General features: G+C 49.7%; 1 protein-coding gene across 1 annotated transcript; it reads left to right on the top strand.

Moving 5' to 3' along the window:
* Positions 1-698: 698 nt before the first annotated feature.
* Positions 699-8,876, top strand: NGF (nerve growth factor). Its single transcript, XM_079923932.1, has 2 exons — positions 699-737; positions 8,074-8,876. Exon 2 carries the CDS (start codon positions 8,086-8,088, stop codon positions 8,809-8,811), a length of 726 nt encoding a protein of 241 aa, XP_079780058.1. The 5' UTR covers positions 699-737; positions 8,074-8,085; the 3' UTR covers positions 8,812-8,876.
* Positions 8,877-12,605: the final 3,729 nt, after the last annotated feature.

The following is a 12,605-nucleotide window of genomic DNA, read 5'->3' as shown; positions in this document are numbered from 1 at the left end:
CACAAGAGTGAGAGGCAGGTGCTGCCGCAGGTCTGTGCAAGTCCAGGCCCCTGGCAATTTTGGTAGCTGAGCTCTGTCTTCTCCTTTGGTCCTGATGCTGGTAAAGTCCCAACACTCAAGAAAACAGGGTTTGGGACATCCCTGGTGGCGCAGTGGTTAAGAATCCACCTGCCAATGCAGGGGACATGGATTCGAGCCCTGGCCCGGGAAGATCCCACATGCCACGGAGCAACTAAGCCCATGCGCCACAACTACTAAGCCTGTGCTCTAGAGCCCACGAGCCACAACTACTGAGCCCACGTGCCACAACTACTGAGCTCGCGTGCCTAGAGCCCGTGCTCCGCAACAAGAGAAGCCACCGCAGTAAGAAGCCCATGCACCACAACAAAGAGTAGCCCCCGCTTGCCACAACTAGAGAAAGCCCGCGCGCAGCAACAAAGACCCAATGCAACCAAAATAAGTAAATTAATTAATTAATTTAAAAAATAAAGAAAGAAAGAAAACAGGGTTTGTTGTGTTGGCCCCTCCCTCCCCTCCTGCTTGGGACACAGCTACCCGTCCACTAGAGAACGTAGTGAAGAGCCGATCTAATGCCAGCTCTCTCCTCCCACAGAGTCCTGGCCCGGGGTCGTGCAGTCCAAGGGGCTGGATGGCATGCTGGACCCAAGCTCAGCTCAGCGTCTGGGCCCAATAACAGCTTTTCCGAAGGAGCAGCTTTCTGTCCTGGCCACACTGAGGTAAGCACCCGAGAGGCATCTGTCTCACCGAGGTTCCTAGCTCTAGAGCTGCCAGGACAACTGGAAATGAGCCCCAGGCTGAGGATGGGGCATCAGTGCCAGCTGTTAATCAGCAGGGACCCGGGTGGCTCCTAGTGACCCAGCACATGTGGCCCTCCTAGCTCATCTGGAGAGGACGTCGCCCATGCTCTCAGGCTGGCCCCATGGCTTCCAAGGACATGGTAAGAGTCTGAGCCACACACCTCTGAAGGCACAGAACACAGGGTCTCAAATAGACGGTGCCAGGCAGACCCTCCACACAGCTCCTGGTCTGTCTGAGCAGGTGATCTTATGAGATTGAAGGTCCCCGATCACTCTTCATGCCCTTGGCCGTGGAGCGGAGGGTGGGGAGAGCTCCAGGTCTGAAGACAGGGGTGAGTTCCACTTCCACCAGGCTTCTGCCTGTGGTCAAGTTATTTACTATTACTGTCTCTGTTTCCTCCTCCTTAAAATGGGAAGAATAAGACCCACCTGCTAGGTTTGTAGTGATGGGTAATGAGACAATTAAATTGATCGTGATGTAATTATGATCTCTCCGCATTCATTTTAAGATGTGTCTCTAAGAATTCAGACCAGTAGATTCTGTTTCCATTCCATCCTGGAGTAGAGAATAAATCCACAGGTGCCTGCACCTGCTAGTGCTTTCTGGCTGCATATTTCTATCGTGGGCATTTTAAGTGCTTTTGGATCAAGTCTGCATGATGTCTAGAAACCCGATAAATAAGATATAAAACAATGAAATGTCCAACTATTCCCTGGAATCTGGATTTATGGCTTCAGGACGGTAAAACTCACAACCTGTTGAACAGAATTTTCATTTTGATGCTGGAGGTTGAGTAAACGCAGCCCAGGGCCCATCAATTACAGTCCGCGTGTGGCCTCAGGCCTCTTGCCTCTAGAGCAGCTGAGGCTGAGCAATGCCAAACGCCCACGTGCAGAGCCGGCCACTCACTAGCTGCATAACCCCAGGTCGCTGAGCCTCTCCAAGGCCCATTTCTCTCCTCTCTAAGGTTCAAGGATTGGACTCGATGAGTGGTTCTCAGAATGTGGTGTCCAAACCAGCAGCATCAGTATCACCTGGGAACTTGTGGGAAATGCAGATTTTCGGGCCCCACCCCAGACCTACTGAATCAGAAACTCTGGGGGTGGGCTCGGCAGTCTGTGGTTTAACAAGTCCTCCAGGTGACTCTAATGCACTGAACCTCTGGCCTTGATCAACTCTGACGTCCCTTCCAGTTCACGCTTCCCCATAATAAATTCCGCCTGGGAGATAGATGCTTGCAGAGGAGCTGGAGTTTATTCTGTCAGTGCCTTTCTGCGCTGCTGCCTCAGGGATTTCTCCCTGGGAAGCTCACTCCATGCAGGCCCCAACACCCAACTGAGTCCCAGGCTGAAGACAGCAGCCAGTTTACGTTGCAAGTGGAGGCCAAGTGTAAAACAAGAAACGATTCCTGACCCGCACTCGTAATGTGGCGAGTGAGATGGAGGAGGAGGCTGGATTTCCTCAGCCACGAGGATTTCCTCTTCTACTAACGCTTAGTGACCCTGGTTCGCTGATCTAATCTCTAGCCTGAGAATCACTAACAGCTCACTCTCGACACTCCTCCTGCGAAGGCAGGAATTCTCTCTCCCTCTACAATGCACCTCCAAAGGCACGGTTGCCGGGCCCCCCAGCGCCATCAGCTTGTCCTGGCCACAGAGGTGGACCAGTTGTTTAGCTCTGCCCAGCAGCTTCATCACCTATTCAGGTGAGGCCAGAACCTGTGTGAAATCATTCACCTGGTGCAGGAAACTCCTCTTATTATTGGAGTGTGTGAACCACCGGAAAGCCACAGAATGTACCTTTGGCCTGGGAGAGGGTGAAGAAAGCTGGGCGGACCTTGAGTAGATGGATAAAAGGCCCCTGACGGGTCCCTCAACTTTTAGTCATTTATCTTCCATTCTGGTGGGAGCAGAACAAACACAGAACATTCACACGTTAAACAGAACATGTTCCATCATGTGAGCTCCTAACTGCATCTTCCCCAGCTAATCATCCCGCTCACAGGTCTCTGCTTAGTGAAGCCCCAGTGAGGACTGTCATCTCTTCAGAAGAAAGGCTTCAAAGGTTGTTTTAAAAAATAAATAAAACTCCTCCCCTGGTTCACGTCAAGGAGAGAATGTTCTTTTGTAGACAGTGTTTTGTGCTTTCAATTACTAGAATAGAAAACACACTAATTTTTCTTTTCTTTCTTATCCACTCATGACTTTTAAACAAAAGACTTTTTTTTTTTTTAAAGATTATAGGGGCATTCTGTTATGAGTAAGTCGATTTAAAAAAAAAAAAACCTTTTACTCTAAGACCCAAATGAGAGATATATTTGCAACATTTTAAAATCTCAATGAAACAATAAAACAATCTCTCCACGATGCAAACCTCCACTGTGATCAAATGCCACCAGGTAGCACAGGTTATCTGGACAGTGCAATGAGGAGTAGCACATTAGGCTTTAAGAATTCTGTGTAGTCAGTTGAGTAGAACCAGCAGAGTTCTAGGCAGGGCAGAAAATTTTATACTTGCTTAAACCCAAAGAGTGTCAGAGTTGGAAGACACCTTAAACATCACCACTCAGATGGAGAAATTAAGGGACACAGAAGGAGGAGACTTGTTCACACACTCACTGACTCTTAAGAGGTGGAGCTCCCTGCGAGGGCTAGGTCACGTGCACACGACAAAGATGGACAGGATGCGTTTCTGCCTCCAGGGACTTTACCCTCTAGGTGGGAGGATAAGAGGGGAATACGTTGCCATAAAAGAGCATTAAGAGGTGGATGGACCTAGAGTCTGTCATACAGAGTGAAGTAAGTCAGAAAGAGAAAGACAAATACCGTATGCTAACACATATATATGGAATCTAAGAAAAAAAGAAAATGTCATGAAGAACCTAGGGGTAAGATGGGAATAAAGACACAGACCTGCTAGAGAATGGACTTGAGGATATGGGGAGGGGGAAGGGTAAGCTGTGACAAAGTGAGAGAGAGGCATGGACATATATACACTACTGAACGTAAGGTAGATAGCTAGTGGGAAGCAGCCGCATAGCACAGGGAGATCAGCTCGGTGCTTTGTGACCACCTAGAGGGGTGGGATAGAGAGGGTGGGAGGGAGGGAGACGCAAGAGGGAACATATGTATATGTATAACTGATTCACTTTGTTATAAAGCAGAAACTAACACACCATTGTAAAGCAATTATACTCCAATAAAGATGTGAAACAAAAAAGAGATATTTTTTATCACTTCATAGCAAAAACTCCATGCTCATCACTATATCGAAATCAAGGTAATTATTAGTTATGCTTCCCGACCTTATTATTTTATACATTAATAAATAAACATATATATTACTATATCTTAATCTTAAAAAAAAAAAAGAGCATTAAGGAAATGCTTTTAGAGATGGAGAAGGGAGAGAACTGGTCTCTTTGGAAATAGGAAAAGCTCCCCAGTGGAGGCGGCTATTATGGTGGGTGTTAAAGCCAACAGGAAGGACTCTAACCAGCGGAGGTGGAGAGCAGAAAAGGCACAGGGAGGGACAGAGGGAAGAATGCCTGGCACAAAAGAGTTTGAACCAAGGGCAACAGGGGGGAAGCACTGCCTCTGAGGAATTCTGTTTGCCTGGAATGCAAAATATGTGAAGGGAGTAGAAGGAGAGCAGGGTCTGTCTGCCAGGCTGAGCAACCTAGTGGCATACTAGACAACCACTCACCACTGGATCCTTTGAGCAGGGTGATATGATCAGAGCACTTCTTTAAGAAGTTAAATGGGGCAGCCAGGGATGGTAGGCATTGGGAGAAGACAGATGAGGGTACAGGACATCAGCTGGGAGACTGTTCCATGACCTGAACCGGGAACATAGAGGTGAGAATAGAAACATAGAGGTGAGAATAGAAAGTATAGTTTCAAGAGATACTACTAAAAAAAGAGAAAAGAGTGGCTATATCTATATGTATAACTGATTCACTTTGCTGTACACCTGAAACTAACACAACATTGTAAACCAACTATACGCCAATAAAATTTTTTTAAAATACAAATAATAAAAAAAAGATGCTACTGAAGCAGACAAAAAGGGCTGGATGGAGGTCAAAGAGGAAAGAGAAGAGTCCAGTCATGGGTTGAGGCTTGGAGCTGGTGAATGAAGGAATGGTGGCTCCAGTTACAGAAAAAGGAAATGCAGAGAAACATGTTTAGGAGGATGGGGAGAGATGCTCACAAGAGAGAGTAGCTGTGGAACTAATTCATAAATCATCAAGTGGCCCCCAATGGGGCAGCTTCTGTTGAGTAACGAGGAGGAAGGGGAGAATGATGATCCTAGTGAGGATTATGAGAACAAAGATTTTTGTTTTGGATGTCTTGCATTTAAAATGTCAGCATCCATGGGGAGTTGCCCATCAGGAAGCTGGGGATTCAGAATGGGCTTTCAAAAGAGGAGTTGGACCAGAGATCCTGGCATGGGCATCAACTGCACAGAAACTTCAGTTGACTCCTTAGAAGAGGATGAGCTCACCAAAGAGGGGACTCCAGAATGAGGTGGGAACCTCTGGTAATTGGAAATAGGGAGCAGTATGTCCCTTATTACCATCAAAATCCTACATTTTAATCTTTTAGTCATTTCCCTATCCAAATTCTAAGTGTTACTAACATGGATATAAAGGGATGAATTTCCATTTCATTTCTTCTCCCTTCATCTACCTGATGAGAGATAATGTGTACTGAGAGGCAGAAAGAAATGAAACAAGAAAAGGCAAAAGCAAAGGGCTTGAATTAGCTGCCAACTGACTAATCAGCTGGACACTTATCTGCAGGACCATTAGCCAGCACAACCAGTGATGGTCGAAAAGTCAGATGTGTCACTGCTTCCTCTGCATGGCTGGCTGGAGAACTGGAGCAAACACAAACATTTTCCCAAGTAACCAGAGAGAGAAGAATTTGGTGGTTTTATTCTTGGTATCTCACCAAAGAGCTGTCTATTTCCAGCTGAATAGAAATACATTACAGAGAAGAATGCATCACTTTAAAACAGATTAGGAACGCAGCACGTGGTCACAGGCACAAAATCCAAAAGAAACCAGGCATCATGGTGGAAAGAAGGCAGATGGTGAGCTGCTCTGGCCATACCCATTCACTCTCTCATTCATTTTCCTTACAGAGTTTGAGGACCTACTACATGCCAGGCACTGCACATGGCCCCCGTAAATTCATATTGCACCGCTTCCAAAGTGCTCTCAGGGAGACAGACATGTAAACGATTATCCACAGCATGCAGAGAGGCCGCAGGGTTATGCACAAACCACCATGGGAGACAAGGGGTGGAGTGACTAGTGCGCAGGTGGATGAGACAGGCTCTGCCCTCTGGGACCTTGCGGCCAGTGGGGAGACAGGCTCAAATATTAGTCTTGAGAAGAAGCCTGACAGAGGTAAACCTACGTGCTAGGAAAAGATATGTATGGAGTGTGCTTTGAGAGTGAAACAGCAGCAATATAACGGAAGAAAAAAAAGTCCTTGACCGCAGGACATTGGAATGACTCAGAATTAAATAGGTGTGTGAGCACCTATTTAATCCTAACAACAACCCTGTGAAATAGTGTTTATTGCCTGCTTTTTATCAATGAGGAAACAAGGGCTCAGGAGGATTAAGTGACTTTCCTCTGCTAACAAGTATCAGGGCTAGGAATCCAAACAAGTTTTCCTAACCCCAGAGGCAGTGCAGAGTTCTTTCCACTACACTGATTTAGTAGGAGAGAACACACACAGACACACACATACACACATACACACACACATACACACACACATATACACACACACACACACACACACACACACACACACACACACACACACACTTCTGTAGTTAAGAACAGGAAGAGACGGCTTTTCGCTGGGGTGATCTGAGCAGACCTCAAGGAGGAAGTGGTACCCATGCCAGGCTGGAAGAGCAGGCAGGGAGCAGAATGACCTGTGGGGAGAGAGAGGGAGAGAGATCAAATTGGAAGTTTAACACCCTCTCTAGGGGATGCCTCTAACCCTACCAGGAAGATCTGGGGAAGCTTTCCAGAGGTGATGGCTGGTACACACGTACAGGTGTGCACAGGAGCTCATCGAAAGTGAGCTCAAGAACAGAGCTAGTCCCACAGCTAGTTGGCCTGGGGGTGGCTGCTGGCGGGGAAGCAGTACAGTGCAGTGCAGAGCCCCATCTGGCACATGCTTAAGAGGGGCTGGCAGTGCCTTGTGGGGACAGATGACTTATGCCATTTGGTCTACTCTCACTTAAGATCAAATAATTTTTAAAAAGACGCACTTAAGAATGAAGGAGAAAGTGGGGGAGGAAGGAAGGATGGAAGGGGAGACTGGCTTAGTAAGGGGTCATGTTTGGATTCTATTTCTGGTCCGGTTTTTGTTTGCAGCTGTAGGCCTGTTAGTTAATTTCTGCGGATCACTTTCCTTGCATATGAAAGAGAGATGATAAATCCTAACCTAACTCACAGACTAATAAGAAACTAGAAGCGAATGCATTTGAAAAAGGCATCACTCACGCCGAGAGAAACCATTATCAGTATCACATTTATAGACGCGAATAGATGGCTGGTGGCTGAATAGACGGACTGGCTAAGATGGTCCCAGAGCTATGTTCACTTTTTTTGCCAAACATGGTGCTTCATGGGTTTTCAGTCACCAGATCTCAGAGCTGACCCGGTGCTACTGTCTGAAGAGGGTGTGTTCAGTGCTGAGGCTTCAAGACAAGTCCCCAGCAGCCCTGCCCACTGCCTTCCCAGGGGAGTCAAGCCGTTGGGCAGGAGACAGCACTGGGAGAGGTGTCAGAATCACTCCCCAGCCATCCTGTTTCACACAGGTGCACACACACCGCCTGCCCATGGCTGCCTCGCTGGCAGGCAGAGAACTCAAAGAATTCTGTAACTAGCACTGCCGAGTTCATACCACACCACTGGGCAGAATTTCAGGGGTTCCGTCCCTTCCTGGGAAAGTGCACCCTGTAGATGGGGTGCCCAGACACCCAGGTTGTCGGAGCCAGCCCTGTTTAAGCCTGTCATCCCAGTGTAACTGCTGTAGCACCGCCCTTCACTCTCAGAAGCGTCTCAGTTTGAATGGTCAATTCCAGGGTCTCCTTGCTTTTAGCCACCAGGAGAAACCTCCTCATCATCCTCTTGGGAGGTCAACTCCGAGGGACCCAGAAACTGCCCTTGCCCCACACCCAGTGCTCGGTGGAATAATCCTCACTTCTGTTTCATTCCAGGTGCACAGCGTAATGTCCATGTTGTTCTACACTCTGATCACAGCTCTTTGGATCGGCGTCCAGGCAGAAGCGCACACCCAGAGCAATGTCCCAGCAGGACACGCCATCCCCCAAGCCCACTGGACTAACCTTCAGCAATCCCTTGACACAGCCCTCCGCAGAGCCCACAGCGGCCCGGCAGCCGCGATAGCCGCCAGGGTGGCAGGGCAGACCCGCAAGATCACCGTGGACCCGGAACTGTTTAAAAAGCGGCGCCTGCGTTCACCCCGCGTGCTGTTTAGCACCCAGCCCCCACCTGCGGCCGCGGACGCTCAGGGTCTGGACTTGGAGGCCGGCGGGGCCGCCCCCTTCAACAGGACTCACAGGAGCAAGCGGTCGTCGTCCCACCCTGTCTTCCACCGCGGGGAGTTCTCGGTGTGCGACAGCGTCAGCGTGTGGGTGGGGGACAAGGCCACCGCCACGGACATCAAGGGCAAGGAGGTGATGGTGTTGGGAGAGGTGAACATCAACAACAGTGTATTCAAACAGTACTTTTTTGAGACCAAGTGCCGGGACCCCAATCCCGTCGACAGCGGATGCCGGGGCATCGACTCGAAGCACTGGAACTCATATTGTACCACGACCCACACCTTCGTCAAGGCGCTGACCATGGATGGCAAGCAGGCCGCCTGGCGGTTCATCCGGATCGACACGGCCTGCGTGTGTGTGCTCAGCAGGAAAGCTGGGAGGAGAGCCTGACCGGCCCGACAGCCCTCAACCTCTCCCAGCTCCCCCCTCCACACTCTCCGGCACCCCTCCCTACCTCAACCTGTAAATTATTTTAAATTATAAGGACTGCATGGTAATTTATAGTTTATACAGTTTTAAAGAACCATTATTTATTAAATTTTTGGAAGCAGCCTGTGTGCCGGCCCTCCAGTCATTTTGCCCAGGGTGACCATCTGCAAGCCTTGGGATGGAGGCTGCAGGGAGAAAGGTACACAGCACCCCCTGGCTTTCCCTCAGACTCACCTGTAACCCTCACTCTCCCATCGCCCCCCAACCAGCCTTGCCACGCTTCAGGGAAGGCTAACCGGGTTCAGGTTAAATTAGCCTAAGCCGGGTGTAATTAGGAAGGGAAGTCTGCTGGATTGCAACTTTGTTCTGCATTCCAGAGCCAAAGCTACCTAATCCTTGGATCATCCACCCCACAGCCCGGATTCCCGAGCCTTGATTGCCTCATTCGGGGAAATGTGTGGAGCCTTGTCAGAAGGCAGATCCCCGCCGCCGGGCACGGAGCTGCCTCTGACCTCAGAGGGGCCCAGGCTGGGTCCTTCAGGGACTCACCAGATAGATAGGAGGAGACTGGCACCAAAGACCCGTAAGCCTGGCTCATTTTTTTAGGGGGAGATCTGCTGTTTGCTGAAAAGCTCCCTGGAAGAGTTGTAACGAAATAATCTCAGGAGGCCTGTCACGGTAGATCTGATTTCATGTTAAGATTGCCTTAGTTCTAATGGCTGGCCCTCAATTTATCCCCCAGTGGCTTCCTGCAGAAAGACTCCATGACCCCAAAAAACATGAAGGCCTCCAACACTCTCGTCACCCATTCACGGCCCCACAGCCACTTCCAATGGCCCCAACGTCGGCCTAGAATCAGAGGAACCAGAGGCCGGCCTGAAACTAACTTTTTAATTCCTAATTGGGTGACTTCCACAAGTGACCAAAGGTGGATGGGGTCATGGGAACTGCAGAGAAGATGGTGTGGGGAGAAAAGACAAAGATGAGTGAGAACCAACACAAATAACCAGGAAAGGGGTGGAGGAGAGGTGGGCCAAGCCAGAAGGGAACACGCCTCTCTGCTCCTCCCTGACAGAGGGCACTAAACAAGAGGGAGAGACAGGGGAGCAGGGGAGGGGTGTGAGGGCAGGGAGCATGAGCAGAAAGAGGAGGAAGATGTGTCATCTTCACCAGCATCAGGATCCCCAGGCTTGCAAGAGATCCAACACCCTGGGTAGTTTCCTTTTTTTGTTTAGTTTTGTTTTTTTTGAAGCCGGGGATGTGCTTATTATCACTGACTGTATCAGGAGTGTCTTAGAGATAGCTGGAGATGACAGGGACTCCAGGGTACAGCCTGGAGCAGGGCTCTACCCATTCTCCAGCTGCTACCTTCCCCGGCAACTTTTATTTGTCTGTATTTTGTTTTGTTTTTTGTATTTTCCACAAAGGCAAAAAACTTTCCCCCTTTAGGGCACTTAGCTGAAATGGAAATTTTGCTTTCCTACCCTTCCCCTTTCCCCCAGGGTAAAATGCCTATCTAGTTTGTGTAACAACAGGCCCCAATTGTCCCTCTGACAAAAAAAGCAAATGGCGGTATTCATTCATCTGTAACTCTCCCTGTCCCACGGCCTGCCGCCCCAAAATCCAATCCAAATAGGGCAAATTAGAAACATAGACAGCTTTGGCATGAGAGACATTTGATTAAGGTAAAAGCGTGACGAAATGGGCCCTGTTTTTCCTGTCAAAGCTACTGCAATTGGAATAAAGATTTACGTACAAAAAACACCAACCAGAACATTCTGTGCTAAGATACTGTTCAGATAAAGGCTGCAGGGAGGGAGTCGTCCCACTGACCTGTGTCTGTGGCTTTTTCCTGGACTCCAGTGCCAGTGGCCTTGTCCTTCCCAGCCCCTCCGACAGACAGTTCCTGGGGGCCCTTCCTCCGAGGGCTGGACAGGCCTGCTGGGTTCTAGATGTGGGGAGAGAGGGCTGCTGAGGGAGGCATTCAGGAAGCTTCTGCGGGGAAGGGAGGCTATGTTTGTGAACTTCTACAACGTCGTGAAGAGTCTGGAGAACCACCGCCAGCCCTGCAGGACACTGGGGTGACCTGGACCCCACCACCTGCCTAGAGGGAAGGCAACCTCTAGCCGCTGAGGAAACACCGAAGCTGAGGGTGGGGTAAGAGGAGGTCCTCCCCACCCCCTGAGTCCCCCCACTCCCCACCAACACCATAGCCTGCCCCAAAGGCAACATTTGCTCCAGGCCAAGCTCCGGAGTCCCAGCGTGGGAGCCAAGGTTTTCACACAATGCAAGGGAATATCAGTTTGGCTGAAAAGAGTCGGAAGGATCCAAGAAACCATCCGGAGCTGGGGGCTTCTCTAGCTTGTACCCTGCCCCCGACACAGTGGGGAGCTCTGGCTTCCAGACCCACCCAGGCTGCCCCCCAGAGGCCAGCCAGGTCACCACGGCCCCAGACATTCGAACACATTGAAAAAACAGCTCAAAACTGCCCGCTATATTCTGCTGAAGAGCAGCAGCTGCAAATCCCACAAACTTTTCCTTCACTTGCCTCACTGAGGTCTTCTTACCCGGGGTCCCCAAACACCCAGCTCCCTCTCCCCTCCAGCACGCCCGCCCAAGAGAGGAGTGCAGACCCTGGCTCGTACATAGCCTGACACAGCCCAGCCCTCCTAGCAAGGCCCATGCTAGCCTCAGCTTGAGGCAAGACTCCTCGTTCTGGGAGACAAGAGCAATATGGTGTCTGATTCTAGTGTATATTTCAAGTCTGGCTCTGTGACTTCCCCCTCCCTCAACCACAGCACCCGCCTGCCCTAGATCTGCATTCCATCCTAACGGGAAACCTACCACGGGGATACAGCTGTTCAGCAACAACCAAAGGGCTATTTTCATTCCCATGAAACATAGGAATGCTCCTCCTAAGTCTCACCACTTTCCCCTCAGCGTAATCTGCATTAGGGGCAGAGGGTCCGTCCAGCCCTGGAGCGCAGAGGACAGGGAAGGGCCGGGTGTTCTCGTCCCCTTGGAGAGAGGGGACAGTGAGGCTGGGGAGCAGACCTGAGTGGAAGCGCGTCTATCGAGAGCACAGGGGCCCACGCAGCAGTGACCCCGGTCTTCCTTTCACAGGCCTGACTGGAGCAGTGGGAGCCCCCAGGGCCCTGGTGCTGAGGAAGCCTCCCACTGTGATGGTCAGAACACTGGGCTTGGCGTCAGCTAGCTTTTAGGCTCAGCTCCCCCATTCCTATCTGCGCAACTTTGGCAAGCTCCTCTTTGACCTCAGTTCCTGCAGCTGTGAAATGAAAATAATCATTCCTAGATCCCAGAGTTGAGAGCATGAAGCAAAACCAACTATTTGAAAGCAAACAGTCATGTTCTATACAAAGGTAAGGCAAAGTAATTTACTCTGCACTTAATAATTTCTCTGTTAATTGTAGGAGAGTGACAATTATGCTAGTACTCACTAAATATATGTTTGTTGGCAGATATACAGATCGGGTAAAGGAAATCTTCTGACTAGTGGACATCATGGAATACAGGTGTGGCACAGCCAGACCCCAAAGGGTAAGATCAAGAACAGCAGCTCTTCAGCCCAGATTCTGCTTGAATCTGGGCTCGGGAAGGCCACCTAGATTCTAGAGGTTCTAGTGTAACGGTTAAGAGCATGGGATTTGGAATCAGACAAGCAAAGTACTTCTGCTTAGGCTGTGTGACCTTAGGCAAGTCGCTTTGCTTCTCTGAGTTTCAATTTTTCATCTGTC

Source organism: Stenella coeruleoalba (assembly GCF_951394435.1).
Source record: "Stenella coeruleoalba genome assembly, chromosome: 1".
NCBI lineage: Eukaryota > Metazoa > Chordata > Mammalia > Artiodactyla > Delphinidae > Stenella > Stenella coeruleoalba.
The sequence above is the reverse complement of the archived record's forward strand: the minus strand, read 5'-3'. Positions and strand labels throughout refer to the sequence as shown.

Coding starts and splice junctions, on each gene's coding strand:
- NGF (XM_079923932.1), top strand. CDS start 8,086: ATGTCCATGTTGTTCTACACTCTGATCACAGCTCTTTGGATCGGCGTC.